General features: G+C 36.7%; 1 protein-coding gene across 3 annotated transcripts; it reads right to left on the bottom strand.

The window, feature by feature from the left end:
* Positions 1 to 1,977: 1,977 nt before the first annotated feature.
* On the bottom strand, positions 1,978 to 25,792 carry LOC116167546 (nuclear factor related to kappa-B-binding protein-like). 3 transcript variants are annotated; one of them, XM_031482930.1, is made up of 6 exons: positions 25,586 to 25,792; positions 23,605 to 25,247; positions 10,474 to 12,261; positions 4,110 to 4,232; positions 3,070 to 4,047; positions 1,978 to 2,094 (listed from the first exon to the last, which is right to left on the bottom strand). In XM_031482930.1, the coding sequence occupies exons 2-6, from the start codon at positions 25,235 to 25,237 to the stop codon at positions 1,979 to 1,981; spliced, it is 4,638 nt and encodes a 1,545-aa protein (XP_031338790.1). In that variant the 5' UTR covers positions 25,238 to 25,247; positions 25,586 to 25,792; the 3' UTR covers position 1,978. The 3 variants fall into 3 exon arrangements, with proteins under 3 accessions (XP_031338790.1, XP_031338788.1, XP_031338789.1); XM_031482928.1 differs by having other exon boundaries at positions 4,095 to 4,232; positions 25,586 to 25,785; XM_031482929.1 differs by lacking the exon at positions 25,586 to 25,792 and adding an exon at positions 25,302 to 25,574 and having other exon boundaries at positions 4,095 to 4,232.

Here is a 25,792-nt window from a genome sequence, read left to right as displayed (position 1 = left end):
TATAGCACAGTAGGTACATATTCGAAACAAGTCACCCAGCCAAATATTAATAATCATAATCACCCGGTTCACATTACAACAAACACAAAGAAACATGTCGTGGCAAACAATAGCATCAAGTAATTAATTCACAATTCCAAGTGCAATATGTAACAATCAACCACCTAACGTACGTCGCTCGCCCCCAGATGAGACACCCTGTAAATACACAGTAACATATTCAGGTGAACAAAAGCGAAATGTGCTGCAATAAATTCAATTATAATTTAAAATGTAGTTCTGCATAACTTGTATTGGATACCGCCCCTAAGGGAACATACAGTATCTAAATACCTATAAATAAATACACGTAAATCGGTCGGTAATTCTCAGTGGGAACAGTATAATTAAAACTGCAATTTGTATCTAGAATGTGTTATAAATGGCAATAATCAATGCTGTACGAGAATAAAGTTAAATTGGCAAATAATCGAACACGTACATTACATATAATTATTAGATGGATGCAATAGACGTAGAGATAAATAAAATGAGTAAATCACCTTTGTAATTGTCGAAGCTGCACTCACTATTTGCAACGTAAAGATTTACTTCTGGTCTCAACAAAAGCACACATACTTCTGCCTAAATTTCCCCTTTGTGGGCAAATCCTGGACGAAAAAAATGTTAATATCGAATGTGCCCCGAGCCATCGGTCGATATGGATCATTAAGTCCCCTCGCATAGCGTAATATTTGACACTTTTATTGTAAATTATGTCCCATTTCAATGTAGAGCAGAGAAGAAAAAAAACACGTGTTCCACGAAAACGAAACAAAGCGCAATCTTGACCTTTTTCGTCGCGCCAGGCTCGGATTCGGGAATATTTAATCGAATTTTAGCAGGCTAATTCGGTTCCATCACACATAAGTGTAGATGGTATCACATTTTATACGGTAAACATATCAAATTGATACACAGCAAAATTAATATATCCATTATAAATAAATTCAGTCGAGCTTCAAACGAGCAACTCGACTCGAAAAAAACACAGGCGGGCTCGAATGTAACAAGTTGAGCTCGGCTCGTAACGAGCAGAGCCGAGTTTAGCTCAAGTTCGTGTCCATCCCTAATTCGTTGCCGTAGGGGGTCGAAAATAACTTTAATTTAAATTGCTTGCTCTCCACCTTCCTCGGATGAATTTTCAGGTCCGTGGGCAGACTGGAAGTACTAGAGACCCCACATCTAGTTGAAACTTCCCGCAAGAGATTATTTCAGTTTCCTCTTGGGAAAAATAAAAAAAATACTCGTGGAAACCTGAAATTTTGAACACGTGTACATTTTGGGACATATCTGATCATCCCTACCATCGTAGACCCAAGAACCCTACTCTAACCGAAACTTTTTTCCCAAAAATATAATCCCATCAACTTATTAAATGGTCTCAAGATAAATGAATCACACTTATGAATACAGTTCGTTCATTGAAAGGTAAATACTTCTGGCATCTGATCAGTCAAAGTTTCATTATAACATAACCTCTAGAAATTTCAATATTTGTTGCAGATCTCCATATCTGGAATCGACTAGCGAGTGTGGTATGGTACCTTCTGCAGTTTCTCTTAAACTTTAAATCAAAATACATTTCAGACACAAACATTTCAATGTATGTCGTTTGTGATGCTGATGACTAATGATGTATGTATATTTAAAAAGAACAATTACTATATTTACAGTATTCCAAATTACAGCGCACATAAATTAAACGATTAAAAAAATTATACAATAAAAAAATATCTATATACATAGTCAATCAAAATAAAAATAAGTTATTTTTATTACATATCATACACTATTACAAATTAATACCTTTTAAAATGATCTAACGTTATTTGACTTATTAGCTTATGAGTACATTCACCTCGTTTATAATAATGCTTTTCGAGAAAGTACAAAAATGTCAGAACAACTAAGAGAACTATGAACATGCATTTCTTCTTTAATCTGCCGTTGTTTTTGAGGTAGTAGAAAGATCGGGATTTTCAGCAGCCTGCGCCATACGTACATATCCTGCCGGATTCACTACTCTGGCGAAAACAGGTCGGCCCGGTCCTCCTATTTAAGTGATCTTACATTAACTAAAAGACTATGTGGATGCAAAGTGTAAGAATAGTGAAACAACCTCCATGTACTTTTGGAAAAATACAATTTTAAATGTAATAGGTAGATGTCAATTTACCATTCATTAAAGATTCTAATTAAAAAACTAGTTTCAATCTTTGATTTAATTAGACTGTGCCACTCAACGCTAATGCTGTACCGACAATTAGGCCAGGAGCATAACTCATTCACTAAATGTGAATTTCAGAATATACAGATGTGTTATTAATTCCAAAATATACAGGATGGTCCATATGAAAAAATCTAGGAAAAAATGTAGTTAAGGGTCGTATAAGAAATACCAAACACCCTGTATAGTGTCTATCGCGATGGATTCTACATACAAAAGTGCTTAAAGAAAGATTTTCCCAAAATCAATTATCTTTAATAATAAGAAAGTTATGGGACATTAAGTAATTCCAGAAACGCCGCCTAGTGGTCAAACGATTAAAACTAGTTGAATTCTGTTTGCGCCAGTGATTTTCTGTTTAAAATTGATCTCCACACACCTACATCAATTTTTTTCTATCTCTTAAAATATAGGGTGTTTCCATACGAAAGTGTCCAATTTGGACCACCTTTACTGTTTGTGTAGGGACATATTTCGAACTAATTTAATACTAGCATAGATGTAATTGCACTCATTTTACTATATGGAAGGATTATTTATAATACACTTACACATATTACATACTCTAAAAACAATTGACCGAAAAAATTTAGTATTTTCAACAAATGAGTTAGTTACTTTCTTCCCTTCCTCACATAAGACAAGTGAGATAAGGTATCCTAAACTCATTTTGCAGAAAGTGTAATCTTGACTTATCTAGAAGAGTAAGGTGGCATCTTTGTCCAAATCAGTTTCCCTTTTTTTTTTATAAGGTTGTCTTACTAGTCTATGCTTCACACTATGCCAAAATACACACTTACCCCGTCCTCCTTGAGTTTGAGCTATTGGAACCACTTTCAGACCTTGCAGCGTTTTAATATTGAGTGGCGTCCCTTGAAATCCGACCGGTAATAAAATTTGCTGTGTGATAATTTGGCTCTGATTTTGACTGGCCAGCACGACCCGATGCGTGTTGGGCGTCGCGCCCGTTTGTAAACGCACAGTCTGTCCGCCTAGCACTATCTGACCGGGCGATGCGTTCGAATTTTGTTGAATGCTGACTGTTGTCGGTTTAAGTTGGTTGCTCAACATAACCTGCGAGCCTTGTTGCACTTTTAGCGCGGGGCTTAAAATGACCTGCGCGTTTTGCTGGTTTGATACGCTCACAATGCCGCCACTGTTCTGTTGGCAAACGCCTGGCGTCGTCTTTTCGGTATTAGAAATAATGACGCCTGGAGCGTTCGAGTTTGCCTGAGTTTGTATTATGATGTTTTGACCTTGAATATTTTGAAATGTGCTTCCTTTACTTGTGATCAGTAGCGGTTTACCTCCTAACTGAGCTAAATTAATGTTCGCGGCATTAACCATACGTATCGCATTTGTATTTGCCATTACATTAATTCCCACCGATTTAGTGGAGGCAAGGTTTTTGTTTGAGATGGGTACTTTTAACGAATTCTGCGACGAACCGACGATCACTTTGGGTTGTACTAGTTTTTGCCCGCCGATACCTTGCGCCACAAATTTCGCGTTAACCAACTGCTGCGCCAGTTTCGGTATCAGCTTTGCAGGAATTTGAGTTTTCGTATTCGCTTTGGTCGACGGTTTGGCTACCGTTACAGTCGATGTTGCGAGGGTGGTAACGGGTGTAGAAATTATTAATTTGGGTTGGTTTGTGTAGGAGGCAATGCTTGAGGTGGCAACACTGAATTGGGCGACCGAATTTTGAGCGTTTGTTGTTGACAACTGAATTAGATTCGATTGGCCAGCTTTTGTACCTGAGATTCGTAAAGTTGTCCCTAAAGTAAAATATGTAATTGGATAACATGTATATCGCCATATTCACCTTGTGGTAAACTACCATGTTGTTTCTGATGCGCTAGGAGGCTTTCAACCGAAATCACTTGACCGGCCGCATTTGTTAAAACTTTAGCAACCAATGGAGCTTGAGAAGTTGCCATGATGGGTTTTGGAGACAAACCGTCTGAAAGAAAAACGAATTATTAGGTATGCCAACCCCAAGGAAGTTTATATCTGTATTTTTGTGGGCTTGGAATGAAGAAAGCGAAAGCTAAATATACCAAGACGGGCAAAAGTGCAGAACTATGGAAATATTTCATTATCCCTTGTCTCAAAAAGTACTTTTTTCTATCTTGATTTGCATTGGAATAAAATTATCACATCCTATATTTCTATAGACATAAAACAAGTTAAAAACGTGGTCACTTGCGACAGGACTGACAGAAGCCCATTTTTCCTGCACAGAATCAGTAATTATTTGGGAAGGAAGTGACCCATCCAAATAAACTTTTTGTCGTTCTAGTGTCTGGGCTGTACTACACTGTAGAAGAAAGAAAACAAAACGAAAAAGTTTAAACTAGAGGATTAGTAGTGATACAGACGGACAAAGTGCAGACAATAGCCACTCATTTTCCATTTGGAAAATGCGCTAAAAATGTTCTATTAAAAATTGAAACACTATACAAGGTATTACAAATTTTAAAATAGGTGTTATATGTCAAATGGAAACTGAACATTCAAAGTAAATACACAATTTACTATAATCGGTTAGCCAGGATTGTGTTGATTCTATAGCAACGCACACTTGGTTATTTGAATGTGATATCTTCCCTGATACTGAAAGTTTCATGTTAGCAATAGGTCATTAACACGCGCAGCTATGAAAACAACTTAAAGACACTGACACATAATTTGTGTCGACTCCGTTCACAAACATCAGAAACAAACCAACACATAATATTGGCATGCACAAACAGAATACAAACATCGATACGATCAGGTCATACATCAATAATTAGCTCTCAAACATAATCTCAGAACAGATAACACAATACTACAAATACACTCCACAGATAATACTTTAAAACCACACACATAACTTATATTTTATTATAATGTATATTTAACCTAAGCACAAAAATACTTAATGAAGAAACAAATACAATAAATACAAGTAATGGCACATACAATACAGTGGCAGATTCACCCAATAAAATTACTCGAGAAAAAGTGCGGATTTTCTGGAGAAGGCGCGAGTGATGTTACTTTTCGAATTACTTGAAAAAATAGGCAGAATTTGATTAAAATTTTATTATGGAAAAAATCGGTCGACACGCCGCTTGTAATTTTTTCAGAAAATATTATCCATGTTTAGGAGGGGGAGGGGAGCAAAAAAAGAAAAAATGTTTCTGGAAGCGAAGGTTGCCAATTGGATGCGAGACACACCTCGCGTTTACAGTTGTCATACCCCATCTATAGCATGGAACGAAACAAGATAGCACACAGTATCCAAAACCGATAAGGTATACATTGTGTTCAAGATAAGGATGTCGATCATAGCCCTCGCATAGGGATCTCTGAAACCATAGAAGATATGACGATGGTCAAATTAGGGAAAAGATGCGTAATTAAAGAATTATTATCATACTTTAAAGCAAACCAGAAAATCCCGATTACTTCCGAAGATATGATAAAAAAAACCAAAATGATTTGGTTTTTATTAAGCGGCAGAGCAAAGCGATGCAAGTTTTAAAGGGGAGTCGATGGTGTCCGTCTGTTCGTGAACACGATAACTATCAAACGCTTGGACCGATTTGGTTCAAACAGGTTCAAACTTTGCACAGTTGACCTATATGCCACTTGTAATAAGCCTATTGAAAATGGTCAAATCCAGTGCCCTACCTGTCGCTGCCAAACGCTTGAATCTATTCGGTTGAAACTTTGCACAGTAAACTTATATGCCACATGTAACAAGCTATTGAAAATGGGTCAAATACAATGACCCCGTAGGGTCACGCCTCTCTGCCTCTGGCAAACGCTTGAAGCTATTCGGTTCAAACTTTGCACAGTTAACATATATACCACACGTAACAAGCCAATTGAAAATGGGCCCAATCCAATGACTCCGTAGGGTCACACGGAGGTGCTCTGCCGCTTTTTTTAAACGCTCTTTATGGGTTTATTTCTTTCTAATGTCATTAGAACAGATACAAAAAAATAGAAAACACTCTTTTATTTTCCAGAAACTTTGTCCGATGGGTATTCTCCATTTATGTACTAAGACTGTATGACTACTGTCGACGCAAAAAGTTTGTGCAGTCGAGTTTGAAGGTTAGTAAAAAAAACCATTGGGTCGATTTTAATGGGACTTGTACCAAGTTAAAGCCTGTTTCTTTCTACTACATTTTTGAAATTAGTAGTGCTGGCATTACGCCGGAGACAATGATGTATATTAAACGGTCGTGCGACCATTCGTTTCGGAGAAAAACAACTGTTACGGCCCTAGCGTTTAAAAAAATTAAATTTTGAAAGTATAAATGTGTATGCTTATTGAGAAAAGTTCAATTTATAACATACTAAAATTTCAGGGCATTTGAACTTGTAGTTTTGTTTCTATTTGACTCTAAAATCTGTAATGATAATTAAATTTACTCAAAAAATTTTTGTTAGGTCAAACGAATGCAGAACGAAACGGGCTTTAATTTGGTACAAGTCCCATTAAAATCCAATGGTTATTTTTTTATTATTAAGCTTCAAACTCGAGTGCACAAACTTTTGCGTCGACAGTAATTCCCTATCATTCCTGCATGCGGAAAATGAAGCAAACATCTACGGTGCAAACATATATCTGTTTTCTTTATCATGTGATATTGTTCTTATGCATTTGCGTTAGTGGCTGGCGGATAATTTGAAACCTATAAAGTATGGTTTTTAAAACCTTAAATCACAAACAATTATATACAAGTAAGGTCAACTGCACATATAAACAAATGATAATTAACAAAGAAAGGCGCTTTAAATTTATTTCAGTTCGAATTTGAGGTTACTATTAATGTTTACGTTTCCGTCATCCGGCGAAGGCACCTTGTGTACGATGCTATTCCTACCTCACTAATTAATACTGTCTTTGTTTTTTATGGTACTAACAAAGACAAAATAATTTAAACCTAAATAACAACAGAATATCCATCCATGCGCAAATAAGATAACGCACTTCAAAAAGACAGAGATATATTCCTCTCCTGTAGATGTTTGCTTCAATTTTGTACATTGTTTTAGTTATATACTCTTTACGAGAGTCTTTAGTACATATATGGCATTCTCGCACGATTAGGCGTTGTGCGCGGTGGCACCATCCTGTTGAAACCAATAGTAACTGAGGGCCAATTGCACCGTCAAAATTAAGTATCCCTTAAAGTTGTTAAGCATAACTTAAATACCATAGCAACGATTGTCTTAATAATCGTTGCCATAGATTTTAAGTTCGACTTAACTTTAAGCAAGGCTTAATTTTGTTGGTGCAACTGGGGCTGAGTAACCAACTTCTGTTTTTTTGTGTGTGTGCCGTATATCGTTCGATTTCTTACAAATGCTACTCAATACAGTACGTACTTTTTTTGACGGGCCGTATAAAATAATAAAGTTGATGATGATTTCTCCAAAACCAAATGTTGTATTGAAAATCTCAATGATGTCTCGTAGGGCTCCAAAAGTAGCAATGAGAAAGTGATTTCTATTTTTTTATATCTGTCCCAATAACATCAGAAAAAAATAAAAACCAAATCGGCAAATTTCGATTTTTCTGGCATATCTTCGGAAGTAATGTGTATTTTCTGGTCTTATTTAAAGTATGATAATAATTGTTTAACTGAGCAACTAATTTGACCATCGTCGTATCTTCTATGTTTTCGGAGATCCCCATGATAGACACCCTTATCTTGGACACTGGAAAAATGAAGACACTTGTAGCTTACCTTATTGTGAATATGAAATAGCGCCGTAACCATTCTAGTCCAACGATAGTTAATATATACAGGGTGCCCATTATGTATGGAATATAATATACCGGGCGGTGACTTGAACAATGCACTATAGGAAATTTAATAGTAATTTTTTCATTTCTGCTTCCCTAATTATTATAGAGATAAAGTCTATTTAGGTTTTTTGTAGAGAATAAAATTACGAATCCATGCATACTATAGTTCTTAATTTTTTGAACTTTGAAACCAAGAAATAACTAAAAACTGGGGCTTTTAAGAAAATCAGTGGTGTCATGGCAATTTGAGATCCAACAAAGCTAATGAATGGCAAATGCCGGCGCTTTTGTTTCATTTCATAATATAATTCCATTGTATTACCGACTTTATAAACGAGACAAATTAAATTTTTACTATTTCTGAATTTATAAAATAGGAAACAATAGCATGTACGGATTCGTATTTTTTTTCTCTACAAAAAACTTAAATAGACTTTATTTCTAAAATAATTAGGGAAGCCAATAATGGGAAATTCAATTCAATTACTATTGAAATTCCTATGGTGCATTCGTCAAGTCACCACCTTATATCTCCGTAAATATGAATGCATACAGAATTTTTCTATATGAAAGTTGTTTATTTTTTTCCCATGGCAGCATTCAGATGTTTTTATTTCAGAAAACAAATGAGTAACGAAAAACAATTGAATTTTTTTAAATGTCGGTGTAGCTTTTCATTTGGCTCATTTGATAGATTTTTTTTCTCTTTTCGATGATGTGACATGTTAGTATCCTAATACAAGATAATTAAAAAAAAAATATTATAATTACCTCAATACTCAATAATTAATCTAGATATCCTACAACAAAATAAAACAAATGAACGTGTACATTTCTTATTAAACCTTGGACGACAAAATGAAATAAGCAATAAAATGGTTTTCATTGCAGTGTGAAGTGTTCAAAATATTTTTATTATTAACTGCAAGGCAATGAACTAACCTATCATGGCAAGCTTGAAATGTCTGACCATTATGGGAGAAATTGCTGCAGCAATTATTGCTAATTTCGTGTTGTCTTCAAGGTTTAATAATAAACGTACACATTCATTTGTTTTGAAAAAAAAATCCCTATCAAATGAGGCTAATGAAAGGATGCATTCCTATTTAAAAAATTCAATTGCTTTTGGTTACTCATTTGGTTTCTGAAGTCAAAACAACTGAATGCTGCCTTATTATGAGAAATGAAATGTTAAACAACTTTTATATAGAAAAATTTTGGCTTTATTTTTTATTGTACAGTGTGTTTGTAGAAATATAAATCATTTTCTTTTAGCACCTGACAATACATGGAGTTGATTTCATTTATAAATGCCGATTTCTAACCAAGAAGCATGCAATATGCTGGCGGCGATGGTTCGTGGTTGATTCGGATAACGCAAATAGCAGATGCGAGCAGCGATGGTCGCATTTTGAAAACACTCAAAATATATCGCTTGGTTAGAAATCGGCGCGGCATTTTAGAAAAGATTACAAATTCAAAAAACTGCACAGCAGAATAATTTACAAATTACGGCTGTTATTATTTTATAGTGCATCGTGTTTCATTTGTTTAACTTTCCAAGGCTTACCTAAAAGTGTAGGGTGCTTTTCCAAACAATCTTTCGCGCCATCGACAAATACCGGAAATACGTCAAAAGTAAATTTAAGATACATTTTAAGCATTTTTATTAATTAATCAATTCATCAATCTCATTTTCCCAATATTTTAGGTTAGGAACGAGATTTTGAAAAACGGTTTTCACTGGCCTCTTTGGTTGTTATTTGGCTACTTTTCCATAAAGAAGAAGTCATATCCTTCCATTTGATTTTTTTAGGATTTTGGATCATAGTGTTAAAACTAGCCCCCTGGCGGAGAAGGATTCAACTAAATTACCTAAATTTTTTATTCTTATTGCCCAAGGAATGCTCTTTTCAACGATACCAAATTTGTTACACTCGGTCAAACGGTTAAGAAGTTAAAGCAGGTTATTGTAAAAACAATTGAAATAACTGAGTTTTTGTTTTTACGAAAATGATAGATAAACTGGTTCTCTTTAAAAATGTGAAAAAAGAATGTTCAGTTTATTATGGGAAATTGAAAGAAAATGCAATTTTAAAATTTAGAATGGTAGTTACGCCCTCTGGTGGTCATTTTTAGAACTTGAAAATATTTTCCAGCGATTCTTCATAACCGATTTACCGAATAATTTTTTACCCCTAGGTCATACGACGAACGGTTCCCGAGATATGGGCGAGGAACAGCCTTATTGGGTGACTCGGTACATACACTATTTTTTGAGGTACGCCATCCGAGGCGAGTATCGATCCTTGCCCTTTGTGAACATACAAAAAATGATTTCATAAAAAAAATCGCCAAATAAAATTAATTAATAAAATTCTCCTCTCACCTGATGTAATAACTTTGGCCTGCCCTTGTACCAACGGCGAGGTGGATGGCTTTTGAATTTTTGACACCGCTCGGTACTGCGAACTCATTACGGTTTGCTGCAACGGCAACGCCTTTTGCTTTAATGACTGCAGAATTTGCTGCTGTTGGGCCGGTGTGAGTCTTGGCTGCGCGACCTTGTTTTGAATGCCAGTCTGAATGACCTGATCTTGTATGACAACAGGCTGTTGAGAGGTCGTTACTACGATCTCCTTAGCTTGTAAAGCACTGGACTGTATCACCGAACACGTCGAGGGTATAACATTCGGCGTCGGAGAATTTGCCTTGATGACAGTGGTAGCTTTTATGGCTTGCAATTGCGGTGTGACCGACTGGAGAAGTTGCTGCTGTACCGATATTGGAACACGATGTTGAACTTTCGTTTCGTTCATCTTTTGCTCGGCCATCTGCGCGTTTTGCTTTTGCAGCAGTAGCTGTTTTTGCTGAGCGATAGTTTGCAAAATTTGCTGCGATACTGGTTGCGGCGTTTGCTTTACGGTCGACGACTTCGATTCGATTTGTTTCAAAAGCTGTGGACTGGCAGTGGGTAAAATGAGTGACTTGCCTTGGTTTGAAGCTATAATTTTGACTAAACTTTTATTACTGTTTTTAGCAGCATTTGGGCTAGCTGTCCGTTTCACGGCAACACCTTCGTTTATATGCTTCTCTGGCAAGGAGAGGGGGGGAACTTGCGTTTGTAAGTACTTGGCAGGAGACTTTGGAGCACTAGATTGTGGATTTGCACTAATTTTTCGTTGTGAGCTTATTGCTTTCTCAAGGCATGTCGTAGTATTATTTGGCAGATTAGCTTTGTTTGAAATTGCACTTTGCTTTGAGTTAATAACACTAGTTAACCTATCGTTGGGATTCGGGTATTGTTCAACGGTGTTCATTACTTCGGCTTTAGTTTTATCAGACACCACTTGGCTTTCGGGACTTTTTTGCTTCACTACTTTGTCATGTTTGCTTCTTGGTTTTGAAACGGGTTTACTTTTAGGTACTGCTTTCTTAAGAGTCTTACTGACTCCCTGATACTGATGGTGTATTCGTTCAAAATCTTCCTCGGACCGGTTTCGGTGTAAATAGATCCACACTTTTCGTTTCGACTCGTACTTAACGCACGGATCAAATTGAGTATGCATGCGATCAAGAGCACCACTAACTACACTTTGAAGGACGTTATCAGGTACATTAGTTGAAAGATATTGAGAGGATTTTAACAGTTCACAAATGTCCGCGCGAGTACCTTCGCCGTTCGGTAAACGTGCAGTGGCATCTCGCACTAAAGTCAATATCGTAACATAGTTTGGTCTATCTGCATTCAACACACTGTGTCCCCTCGCCTTTGTAGAACCAACATTTTGATTATTATATACACCTTTCACAGGACCTACGACACTCTCGTACCCGTTACACCTGTACGTAAATGCTTTATGTGGATTGCTGTACCTTCGCCGTTCCTGTTCCTGAAACGATTTGATTTCCTCCGAGTTTGCCTTTCTGATACTCCAAGTTGTCGGACAACGTGGCGGTGGGGGAGTCTGAGACCTATCGCTAACTTCGACATCTTCCTCTTTTGGTTTGACCAACAACGCTGGCTTCATTTGATTACGATGTTCCAACCAATATTGACAAAGGGGAGAGAGAAGACTATCCGAATCCCTGCCTGCTCCTATCCATTGATACATTTCCAGTTTTTCCTTGAATTCAATGTAGGGAACGAAATCTTCTGGTTGCTCAGAGAAATTACCTGTAGAATTATACATTAAATTAATTATTGTAATGTGCAATAGAATTATCAAAAAATTAATACTATATAACTATAGGAATTTTTCAAAAGACCCAGTATTAGGTTGATACCTAGCTGGATAGTGCCTATCTGATTGAGGCACGATGTTAATTTGTAACATCAATTCTGCTTCTCATAGCTTTCATCAATAAAAATAAAATTCCCAATTAAACATTTGGCATGTTTTCTACTTACATTTTGTAAAACGATTTTGACGAACATGAGCTACTTTTTTTTGTAAAACGTGCTATGCCATAATCAAAGTGTTCATGCCTAATTTCGTTTATGAGTTATGGAGTGATGGAGTGAAAATATACCCACTTTACATCTGTGCTCTAGGTACTACAAGTTATTCAAAAGATTAAAATGGGTTGGGAACGGAACCCTTCTACAATTATGACCATTTTTAGTGCATTTCAAAATTTGAAAAAAAATTCGGTATTGTCGCCACTTTGTCCGTCACGATGGTGCGCCCGCGCACAACGCCCTAATCATGCGAGAATACCTATTGGACAAATCCTGGCAAATAGAAAATATGTCCCATTAGGATGTTGTGCGCGGATACACCATCATGTTGAAACCAACAGTTTCCAACTTTTCTTTTTTTTGTGTACCGTAAATCGTTGTATTCGTAAATTAAATATAAAAAAATAAAATTGAAGATGATTCCTCCAAAACGAAACATTATTTTGAACATCTCTCAAACAAAATCGGCAAATTTCGGTTTTTCTGGCGTATCTTCAGAACTAATCGGAATTTTCTGGTTTTCTTTACAGCATAATAATATCTAGCGAAATCCGCATATAGCGACGGCGAGGGACCGGTGCTATTGCATCGTACTAACTGGACAACGCAATAAGCGGATCGATTTTTAAATTTTTTTAAGTTTTAATGTCGATTTTAATTTTTAATTTGTACCTAAAAGAATGCGTAACAAATAATATGTCAAAGAAAATTAAGGAAAGCTTTTAATTGAAATAAATAGTTTTATTTAAATTCTGTGATATTGAAGTGCAGAGAATACAAAAAATAACATAAATACATACTTTTTTTCTTCAATTGAGAAAGATTTTCGTTTCAATGAACTCGTATTTACGAACACTTTGTACAGGGAAAAGGACGCGTGGAAGAAAAGCGTTTACTGTTTGCTTTGGAAGACATATGGCGCAAGTCGTTCTAGCCGGATGTTATGAAAAAATACTTCGTCTAAAACGGTTGGTCGCTGAAAACGGAGTTGTATTAAACGGATGTACTCTTCTTATAGTAATATCTTTGTTTATTCTTTAATAAACAATGGTAACATGTATGAAAACCTAACTTAACTAACATTGCTTGTCCGCCCCTAAAAACGGATCGTCGTTATACCCGAAAGTCCACTTTAATCGCGCAACTTTTCCCTAATTTCTTCGTACCTATCTTCTATGGTTTCCGAGATCGCCATGAGAAGACATCCTTATCTTGGACACAAGGTATAGTAGTAGCACTCTAAAGCTTGTTGCACATTAAGGCGACGGTCACGCTCACAGTCACCATTTCTATTATTTATTTCTTAGTTCATAAAACGGTAGGTAAAGGTACCGTTTGCAAAGAATAGGAAACCCGAGAGTAAACCAAAGAAATAAAGAAGAATTAGCGGATTAGGCTAGCTTTTCTGATCCATTCTTGAACAGGGGTGCGAGAAAGAATTCCGGATTTGAGTAAATTTGGTATCTCTTTTAAAAATAGTTGCGACAGTTGTTTCGACAATTTTTGTGGTCCAACCTGGATTTTTTCCAATTTTTAAATGTTGGCGACATTTTTTTCGTACCCCCTCATACAGAAGTGCACCATTCTGGGGTAGTAATTTTGAAAATATTTTTACAAAGAAAAAAGGCATCCACATGGGAAAAAATTTACAGAAGAATCGCGAAGTTTGGGGGACGTAGCTCCACACGAAACATTTTAGACATTCGGTTTCTTTGGAAAAATGCCTTCTACCGCCCATTTTTTTTACATAGATAATTGTTACGCCTTGTATAGTTAACATATTGGTGGACGATACGATAATGCAAAGTATAGGTAATGGAGCGAAATTGGGACAAAAATGTGGCACATTTTTTTGAGGTATAACAAGATCAGACCAAAATAGACATTGTAATTCTGCATCCAAAAAAGGTAGTTTACGACGACGATATCGCGGTGTCGGCCAAATTAGATTTTGCAAGATATCTCGCGTCAAAAAAACACATGAAATAGAAGGTATTTATACCGGAATTTTGCGTTACATATTCTGTTTGACTATATCTCTGTACCATTGATTAACATATAACGAGTTAATATATCAATGTCTGTACAGAATGCTTCAAACTCGTGGCTGACCATTGGGATCTCCGTAACAATACAGTGTAGGTCTTTTTTTCTGAGAATCTGAATCTGTTATCAAAATATCCATAACATGCTAGATGTAGAAGCTATATGCTACCACTTTCTTATTTCTTATAGACGCCATATTAAATCTTTATAGAATGAGATAGTAGTGCTTTTCGAACTTAACCATATAACCGAGGGGCTGACCACTGCGCAAAATTGTGTACACCACATTTGCCATTTTCCACATTTGCTCAACATTTGCTACATTTGCCAGACATTTGCTACATTTACTACATTTACACAATATTTGCTACATTCGCTATAAATTTACCAGAAATTTGTTACATTTGCTCATCGAGGTACAACATACATTTAAATATATGTACAGGGTGGGGCAGAGGAACTTGCTGATTTGTATTCGGCGCCCTTAGGCGACGGTTGCTCCGACGAAAGTGGGAATAGGTATATTTGAGAGAAGGGCATATAAAGTTTTTCCGCCGCGTAGTGTCGTCACCATCAGGAGGTGGACGAAGGCGGAACGCCCGTTCGCCGTCGAAGCATACTTTTCTAACGGTCGCTCAGACGTAGCCACGCAACGTGCATTCCGTACTCATTTTAATATCGCGCCACGTGGACGTGTTCCTGGCCGGCAATTCATTGTTTCATGGGTAAACAATTTTAGGGAAACTGGTGATGTGAAGAAAAAAAATTAAAATGAGTAGGTACGGAATGCACGTTGCGTGGCTATGACTGAGCGACCGTTAGAAAAGTATGCCTCGACGGCGAAGGGGCGTTCCGCCTTCGTCCACCCCCTGATGGTGACGACACTACGCGGCGGAAAAACTTTATATGCCCTTCTCTCAAATATACCTATTCCCACTTTTGTCGGAGCAACGGTCGCCCAAGGGCGCCGAATACAAATCAGCAAGTTCCTCTGCCCCACCCTGTACAAGCATTTGCGCGGGTCATTTGGTGAATTGAAATATGATATCACTTAAGTGATAAACAACAATTGAATATTTTCCAGAAGATTCATAGAGGTTAAAATGTGGTCAAGAAAATGGAAATATGATGCTGATGCATATTTTTATATACCTATGCGGTCTATGGTCACGAACTTATAAATTAAGATGGACTGCTGATCAAACGTTTTAGTTATTTTCTAGGGAATTTTTCCTAGTGCTCAAGTTTTGAAACTATTGTAGCCTTGGAAAATGACATGTGTCACAGTAATTTTCTTACGTAAGTTTTTTTTTCTATAATTCAGTACAGCAAGAAAAATTGACCTGGCTAGCTCCAGGGCAGTAAAATAAACCTCTCAAAAGAGGGCGAAAAGACCACTTAACATTGATACAAAATAAAATATGGACAACACTTTATTTACACAATCTGGTTTTGATAATTGTCACCATTTAATTCAAATTCCAGGATTGACTCCCAAAAATGAGATCAGAGCAATTTTTATTTTATCCGCGCAAACAAAATATTAATTAACGTTCTTAGTAAACACGCTGATCAAAATGTGTTGGAAAATCGTATGAAAAGAACAGATTACATACGTGTTTTTACACTGTACAAGATGGAGCCTTGAACGCCTTGATGTGGATTAGCAAATTTCCCCAAATTCTTATCTGCAACAGCTATTGTGCGAGCGGCCGTGTTACTTATTGATAAGCGGACTGCATTCCCGTAAACAGATGTACGTGATTAATTGATCGCAACGATTTTGCTCTGCTTGTTGAATTTTCGATGATAGACGAAATTAAATGGCCCATAAACCATTCATCCAAGATGAATTAAATTAAATTTCAAAGTATACAATAAAAAAAAACCCTAAAAAATTTAAATTCAAAATTTGAAAACTAATTTAAAAAAAGGCATACCTTTAATTCAAAGGGTTATAATAAACGTCCGTGGTTCTTTATTGACCTTCAAAGATTCCACGCTTAACTCCCAAAATTAGGATATACAAATTGTAATTATGTAGAATAGTTAACTCAAATCCTCCAACAACTTCGGAGAGACACCAATATCAATAATGCGTCTATTTTTAAAGATCAACTATTCTAGCGAAGAAAAATTTAACGGCCAGCTTTTTCGAATATTTTCGTAGTAATCATCTACGTTACCGATAATGCATAAGAGCGAACATAATCGTTAAGGATCGTCTAAAATCGATCGATTATTTGAAATAAATACGTAACAATTTATTTATAGCGTTTTCGATTGGCAAAACTCGTACTGCACGAGTGTTGCACGAGAAACTGAAGAAATCCATGTGAAAATTGCTCTCAATGAAACATAAATATTCGTAAATATTTGCTGTCATTTGTCCATAACCTCATTTTAGATTTGTATTTATACAATGATTTAGGTAATCGACAAATCTGTATTCTAAAAAAATGACTGAAACGATTTCACTATTATTTATGATAAACAATGAGGAATATAAATTTGAAATTCCTGTAAAGAACCAATTTTTGGCGTTCACTTTAAAGAGTAAATGCAACTTTTTGTAAAGTAGAAGTTATATGGCTAGTTCATCATCTTCGCTATCGCTAGATGACAACAAAAAACTCTCCAACGCAAGAAACAAATTCAAATTGGCGCACTTTTATTTTGAAAATTTGCTCCACGAGCTCTCCGACCTCGTGCGTCAAAATTTGCATTTAGTGCGTAATTGTTGCATCACATTTGCCAATGGAACACAGAAAATTGCCCTAAAATTACCAATAGAACGTAAAAATTGCACTCGTGCAGCACGAGTTTTGCCAATCGAAAACGCTATTAGAAAACGTGGGGTTAATGTTGGGTTAATGCTTGTTTATTAGTTGATTTGAATTTCGCGCCAAGTAAGTGCACATCATGGCTGCTCCAGTGCTCCCATGTAGGTGTCATTTGTCAATTCAACATTAGCAGTCCATCTTAATTTGTAAGTTCGTTTCTATGGTATATTTATTAAAGTATGAAAGACAAAATTTTTTTAAATGCCTGTAAAAAGCCTTATGAATCCTACGAAACCTATTTTAACTACCCCATTCGGAATCTAGACACCTCCTGGGCTTCACATGTTGCTTGTAGTAACTACAAAAGACCTTTAGAAGGTAAACGATTTTTGCAAAAAAAAATAAATATGATTATTTTTATTATTATTTATTATATGAGGGCGTACTCAGAAAAATGAGTAGAACGTTGTTATCAAGGTATTATGAACTTTGAACAACATTATCATGATAAATACAACGAAAGTGTGATGGGGGACTATATTTTGTTTTTGGGTTTAGTGAGAGAAAGCACTTATGAACACGAAAAAAAAGTAAAGTTTCATACAATTACATTTGTTTCGATTTATCGTTAAATAAAAATTTCAATTCTGGATTTTCTAAAATACTGGTCAACGGCTCTCCTGGATACAAAAGCAAACTTTTTCAGGCTCTATATATTTTTTTTGTCTAACTATCAATAAATGTATCAAAATTTCATATTCTCTTATCAAAGTCAAAAATCGTGTTGGCCTGTGTAATCAATGGGTAGGTACATCAACACATTGTATGAGTTACAACTTCAGAATCATCTTATTAATGATCATATAAAAAAAAAAACGGGGTATCTCCCATATGACTCCATAGTAAAACCAGCCTACGACTGGAAGGTAGGCAATAAGCATACAAGGGCAGATTTGGTAATCGCGCTTCCTATACAGGGTCATTCTTGACGACTGTCAGTTAGAAAGATATGGAGAACCTTTGAAAATGATACTAAACTGATAAGTCCTTTAAGGGTTTTGGCACATGATGACTTGAACTAAAATATTTTTAAGATGGCGCCACTTCCACTTCCAATACGGGAAGTAGCCATCAACTTAAAAAAAAACTGTAAAAAGTGTTAATCTTAAGGTAACTAATCACAACATTTCTTAATTAATCGATAATCGATTTATCGAAGAAGCCCTTGGAGCAAAGGGTCAACTCGTTGTACTCCAAATTCGACGTAGAATCCGAAAATGTAGAAAAAATAGGGGGTCCCTATTTAAAATAACAAAGTTGATGGCTACTTCCGGTATTGGAAGTGGAAGTGGCGCCATCTTAAAAATATTTTAGTTCAATTCATCACGTGCCAAAACCCTTAAAGGACTTATCAGTTTAGTATCATTTTCAAAGGTTTTCCATATCTTTCTAACTGATGCTCGTCAAGAATGACCCTGTATAAAACAGTCGGAGTGCCGCCACCCTTATGAATTCACCTTGCTCATGGACTCATGGTGTGTAATAGAACACCATGACCTTGCTCGAGCACATTATTTACGACTGCACTACATGAGCGAATTTTAAAACACTTTCTTTGCATAATTTTCACGAAATGAAAGCGCCTGGTATACATTTATCTTTATATTTACAAATCACTGATACTCGCATTGATATGTCATATTTAATAAACATTTACTACATTTGCTCAACATTTGCTACATTTGCCCAACATTTGCTACATTTGCTCATCATTTCCTCGGGACTGTACACCACATTTGCCCAGCGGTCAACCCCTCGCATATAACTAACATTTTCTGCACTGTCGTTTTATACAGAAAGGTATGGGTGTAGTAACCTCGGTAATAACTGCACAGGTCTTGTGCAGATAAAGCGCATTTTTTTAACCGAAAGAAGGGCAGTAGTTGGTAGAAAACGGTTCCTTTCGTTGAGACCTTTCATTAGAGTACCATGAAGGATACAACTAGTCCCCCCTCCTCCCACCGTACTTTGAGGCCCCGTCGCTCACTGATCTCGAAAAAGAGTCACACGGGAAAGTTATAGTTTGTACAAACCAATATATTTCGATGAGACCTCTCATTAGAATACCATGAAGGGCAGAACATGTGTTTCCATTAGAATACCATGAAGGGCAGAACATGTGTTTCCCCCCCCCCCCCCTTTTCTAAAGTTTAACTTGGCGAGCAATTGGTTGTCGTATATGTAAAAGTTATGCACGTTTTACTTTCAAAAACAGCATCTCAGGAAATAATTCGGGGGGGGGGGGCTTTTATACAGCGAAATTTAATGGCCGTCTGGCACACCTTCAAGGTATAGGCTACCTACTGCAAAAAATTCCAGGACCATTCCCTTAGAAATAGTTCAAAACGGCTGAAGGGGGTTCGGACGCACGGACGGATAAAACGCAAACAATAGCACATTTTTTTAATTCCTAAAAATGCGCTAAAAAAGCTCAAACGTAATATAATGCAAAATTCGAGTATGTACACCTAAATAACTTCTATTAGTTTTTTGTGTGATGTTTTAAAAAATAGGAGAGATTCTTGCAAAAACAAATTATGCGATTTTTTTTAAATAGGGCGGTTGCCACATTACTATTTCCTATTTGAAAACCGCCAAAACGGTAAAGCATAATCAAAGTCACTTGGAAAACCGTTTTTCAATATCTCTACGGATAAAAGTCATTTCGAGAGTTATTCCCTCGGTTATTCCTATAGCGCGTTCGCACTTCCAGATGCAGTATGGTGCTTATGGACATACATTACATGTTTGCCAAACGTGACAATTAATGACAGCACAAGGAGATTATGTTTTGTTTTAATATATAATCATATGTCAATTTGACATCAATGCGGTTAGAAACGAGGATAGTATTATGGAACAATGACGCAAACTAGTAATAGGGGCAATTAGTCCATAAGACCCCATACTGCATCTGGAGGTGCGAACGCGCTATGGTTAAACATTGGAATAGAGACGCCATGCACAATATATCTTGCCCGCAATCATGATGGAAGGTTTTTAAGATCTTCCTCGTGTCCATCGAGACCTCGATCGAGACAATATGTTTCTCATTTTTCCAACGAAATTGGTGACTTTTTAGGGTATTTTTTAAAAATTAAAAAAAATGTGCTATTGTTTGCGTTTTGTCCATCCGTTCGGACCCACTTTTACCGTTTTGAAGTACTTCTAGCTAGGGGAATGGTCCTAGAGTCCTGGAATTTTTTGCACCTTGAAAGTGTGCCAGACGGCTATCAAATTTCGCTGTCTAAAAGGCCCCCCCCCCCCACGAATTATTTCCTGAGATGCAAGAGTTGTGCACAATTTATACTTTTTTCACTATAGCAACGTGACCTAAAAGAAAGCAAAATAGATTTTTCTTACATTAACATACATTGGTTTCCTTATGCACCACACAAGATTTGAATCATTGATTTGATATTCTGAGAGAAGTCGTTATGGAGATATCGATGGATACACAAAACCTGCAACTCGATCGCCAGTGTTCGCAAATCCCTTGGTATTCCTGTTCGGTATTCTCAGTTTTCTAAATCACATATGGGTATCTCTATCTAGGCGGAATTCGAAAATGTTGGCGGACTCGGCGGATTTGCAAAGCAATATGGATCTGGTAGATGTGCGATTATATCTCGGATTATATCAATGAAGCGCTGACGTTATCCATGGATGTCTAACGAATATCTGATATTCTGTGTTTTTCCGAAATTATCTAGTGGATATCTGAGAGGATATATCTCGGGATATATATAGTGTACAAAATTCTATCTGAGATTTCCCCCTCGTTGAATATTCTTATTCTATATCGAAAAATACCTCAAAAAATACTAAACTTTTGTGGGAAACGTTTTTTTCCTACACTTACCATTTTTTGACGACACTCTTCTAAAAACGCGATTTTTGGTTTGAGCTAGGAAGCTTGTTATGTCAAGAATTTCCGAGAGACTTTTGTACACTTTTTTGTTAACAAATTATCTACAAAGGAGTCATGCTCGAAGTCAGGTATGCTTAGTTCCTCGCCAATAAAGAAAACTGCCAGTTTCTGTCCGAAAAATTAGGACTGCCGCCCACAAAGTGCCTTTAAAAGGTTAAATCAATTTTCTTGATGTTTCTTGCGAGGCAATGTGCAATAGATGTTTTTCCTAAAAATGAAACTTTCAACTTGCAACTCTAAGATTGGACATTCAAAATTAATCTTACGTTTTGTGTCATTCGATGGTCATTTGCGTTAAAAAATTCCAACTGCACAGAAATAAAAGAGAAACCAAGAGAGAAATAAAGTATCAAAGGTATCGATCTCACATATATTTTTTTAGGTTGGTATTAGCAAAATTTCACTTGAAAGTGAAATAGAATTGCAGCATATAAAGCACATCTATCACTTCAAACATTTCCGGAAAGTTATTTCACTTTTGACTTTCATGAAATAATTTTCAGCATGTAAAATGGGCTTCAACATTGCTAATTTCTTATAATAGTATTTGATTCCCTCATGAAGAACAACATATTTAAGATTACTTCGACTTTTCTAATTTTATTTATAGGCATCCATTTACTACTAATATGATATTCAACCACGGATCCTAGTAGTTTTGGCTCGAGTTTTGCGACTAGCCCAGACTCACATTTTGGCATCCACCTACTGCCACCCTTTCAATTCAATTTTTTATATTAATTATCAGCTAATTCGTTGTCGAATGCCCATGTCTATTTGGAGCCCTTTAAGAAATTTTAAGCTCTTTTAAAAAACTCCAAGATATACGAGGGTTGTCCAGAAAGTAGCAGACGTTTTGAAATAAAAAATTTTAAACTTGTAAAGAAAATCTATTATTATATACACTAGGGCTACACTCTTGGGCTATTTATCAACACAAGCGCCATTCAAATTGAGGCACTTATCATAGCGTGGCACAATTGTTTTGATTCCAACTTTTATAAATCTGCCGCCTGAGATTTTTACCACTGGTTATTGCCGGCTTGAAATTCGGCATCACTGTCCATGTGCTGTGTTGCGAGCGAGGTCTTCATCGCTGGGAAGAGGTGGAAGTCGCTTGGCGCTAGATCCGAGCTGTATGGAGGGTGATCCAAAATCATCCAAGAGCTGTTCAGTACGGTTGACTGTGTACAGGCGGGCCTTTTCGTCGAAAAACAAAACTTCCACCTCTTTCATTTATAAAAGTTGGAATCAAAACAGTTGTGCCACGCTATGATAAGTGCCTCAATTTGAATTGCGTTTGTGTTGATAAATAGCCCAATAGTGTAGCCCCCAAATGTATACAATAATAGATTTTCTTTACAAGTTTAAAATTTTTTATTTCAAAACGTCTGCTACTTTCTGGACAACCCTCGTATATGGGGTCGCCCGCATGAAAAAATGTACTTAGTTTAGGGTCGTTTAAGAAATACTAAACTGCCCGTATAGAAACCGTGTACCGCAATGGACTCTGCATAAAAATATGCCTTGAAATGTGCTCTACGAAAAATTTTGCCAAAATCAATTATCTTACTAAATTCGAGAAACGCCCCCTGGCGGTTAAACGATTAGAGATAGTTGAATTCTGTTTGCGCCAGTGATTTTCTCTATAAAATTCAGCTCCGGACACCTAGATCTATTTTTTCTCTTTTAAAATATATCCATAAGATAGTGTTCAATTTGGCCCACCCTGTGCATCATCATAATGTCTCTGTACGAAACAAAAAATAAAGCCGCTATTATTATTATAACATTAACAAGTGGTTCGCCTCTCGTTTAGAATTATTGATGATCTTTTAAAAACTCTGAAAAAGTTCACGGAAGTTGGCACCCCCCATGGTCCACATTTTGGAAAGTGATTTTTTATGACATCATCACCAGAACTCTTTCTAAGATATATCAAGAACTCTACAACTGGGCCTCCATAAGACCATGAAAAATGAGATTGTTTGGCAACCTTAAAACCCCCACACCAATGAGAAAGTTCTAGTTAGGTATAATTTCTGGAATTAAGGGTTTCATTTTATTTAACACAGGCACTAGATGACGACGTTGGTGGCCTCTGCACCAGACTAGACATTAATTTTTGATAAATAATTCTGAATTTTAGCAAATAACAAGCATCTACCAGTGCCTAGTTACTTTTATACTGAACTTAAACTTAAAATATAGAAATTGTTCTAAATTGAAATTACCTACCACTTAGGAAATTCACAGCCTTTGGTAGTAATAAAACCCAATTATCCGAGAAGTTGTACCAATCATTTAGTGCACTTATGGGATTCGCCTGCCACGTTCTGAGACGTTCCTCCAAAGCCTTCATGGTCATCCTATGCTCGTTCGTTGAACAAATAATGTCCCTAATAAGCGATAAGAAATTTGCGTGTGTATCTTGCATCAACTCGGGCTTATTGTTAAATTCTAATATTTCGATATTCGAGTCGTCCAGATCGATGGGCAAGTTCATCATGTCGATTCCGTCGAGATCTGAGAGCGTTGCCGGCGTCACTTTACCATACTGCATGACACAATTGAGGGATTTGGGGGAAATATCGTCCACAGGTAATGGTTTAGTTTCCGCACTACTCGCACTTAGGTAGGTGTCTACGGGTTCCACTTTGATTTCTTTTTTAATCGGTTTAATGGTAGTTAGAGGTTTTTTAAGTTTTAATTTACTATTAGGTGTCACTAACGAACTGACACTGTCGTAGAACGGTTCCGAGTCCGAGTCCAATTCTGAATTTGAACTGTGCCCGAAAAATGGATTTGACTTATTGATAATCTCGGGGGAGTTCGGCATAAGTAACGGTTCTTTTTTGATTTTCTTTTTATGCGGACTGGGTTTGTGATCCATGTGATGTTTTATTGAATTGACGTTATTTATCCTTCTAAAGCTAGTTAAATCTGTTCTGTTAATAATATCCATAATTCCTATACCGTTTGTAACATACTCGGGATTATTAGCGTCTTCGAGTCGTCGTCTTTTATGTGTTGACAATAAGTTTCTATACGAATCCTCCGAAATAAAGAAGGGATTACAGTTTGGTGTTATAAGCCTTTCTAATTCCAACACGTTTGGTTTCGTCGCTAACGTGCTAACCACTCGTTCATTATTTAAGGCGGAATTTTTAATGGCATTCAGGTGTCTTTTCTGCTTCCTCGATAACGGAGTGGGAGGTCCCTCCGGATAATTTTCGTCTGACGAAAACCCAGTCTCGTCCACCTTCTCTCGTAACGACGAAAGTTCCTGAAAGTATCTTCTCTTAGTACGAAAAGAAATCGGATTAACGTATGACGGCGTGGTGGAGCTCAGCTTTTCCATTCTCGGCTCTACACCGGGAGGTAAATTTTTCACTAAATTAAGCAGTTTATTTTTTGACTCCGTTATGTCTTCTTTTAAACGTTCCCGGTACAATTTATGTCTATACTTCGCCTCCTTCCTTTCCGCCTTTCTGATTAACAGCCTCATTTTCGCTATATCCGGTCTGTAGTGGCCCGCTTTCAGGTGTTCATGAAATTGGGCCAGTGGGCTAGTGAACCTAAATATCTCGTTATTGAATAACTTTGATAACGTGACCGATTTCTCGTGCTCGTCATTTTCGGGAAATGTGGGAAGAAAACTATTTAAATGCTGCTTGTGTTCTTCAGATAGCAAGTTCCATGTGCTAGCGGAGAAGAATTCGTTGAAGATGTCTTTGCGCTCGCATAATCCTTGAGGTAATTGAATACGAACTCCGCAAACTTGGGCAGTTTCCAATTTCTCGTCGTCATCAGAGGAGTCTGTGGAGCATTCGGTTGACGATTGCTCTTCTGATGAGCTTTCAGAGTCCATTGTTTATAACCTACAATGAGATCCATTTAATTTTTTTAAATTCGAGAGGATGGAAGGGCATGACCTCTATTGTCAATTACTTTTTTAAATGTTCCCTCTGTTGGGCTAATAATTCAATTATTTCCCGATTTTATATAAGTTAAGTAAGCATATAACAATTGAAGGTCACCTTAAGAGTTGAAATTCATTTTATTTCTACGCTTGGGAATTTGCCTGTCATAAGACTGTAGCATATATAATTATTTTAGGTATTTAGCCGGGAATTTAACATCATATCAATAAACAATCATGAAGGAGCGAACAGGCGGGGAGGGGACGTCACATTATTTTGGTCTAATTTCAACAGACCTGCTTTTAAGGGTACTAAGTTTTATCCAGAAATTTCCCGGCCACACACACTACTACAAACTGGTTACAGTTAGGCACGCCTGCATTGCGGATATACCAGAGCAACGAATACAGACAGGCAGCTTTGGTAGTGGTGGGCCGCGAAACCATTTTGAGAATAGCCATCAATACTCTAGTGGGATTCTCATATTACATTTTACGTCTTTA

This window comes from Photinus pyralis, unplaced genomic scaffold (assembly GCF_008802855.1).
Source record: "Photinus pyralis isolate 1611_PpyrPB1 unplaced genomic scaffold, Ppyr1.3 Ppyr1.4_LG4, whole genome shotgun sequence".
Lineage (NCBI taxonomy): Eukaryota > Metazoa > Arthropoda > Insecta > Coleoptera > Lampyridae > Photinus > Photinus pyralis.
The sequence above is the reverse complement of the archived record's forward strand: the minus strand, read 5'-3'. Positions and strand labels throughout refer to the sequence as shown.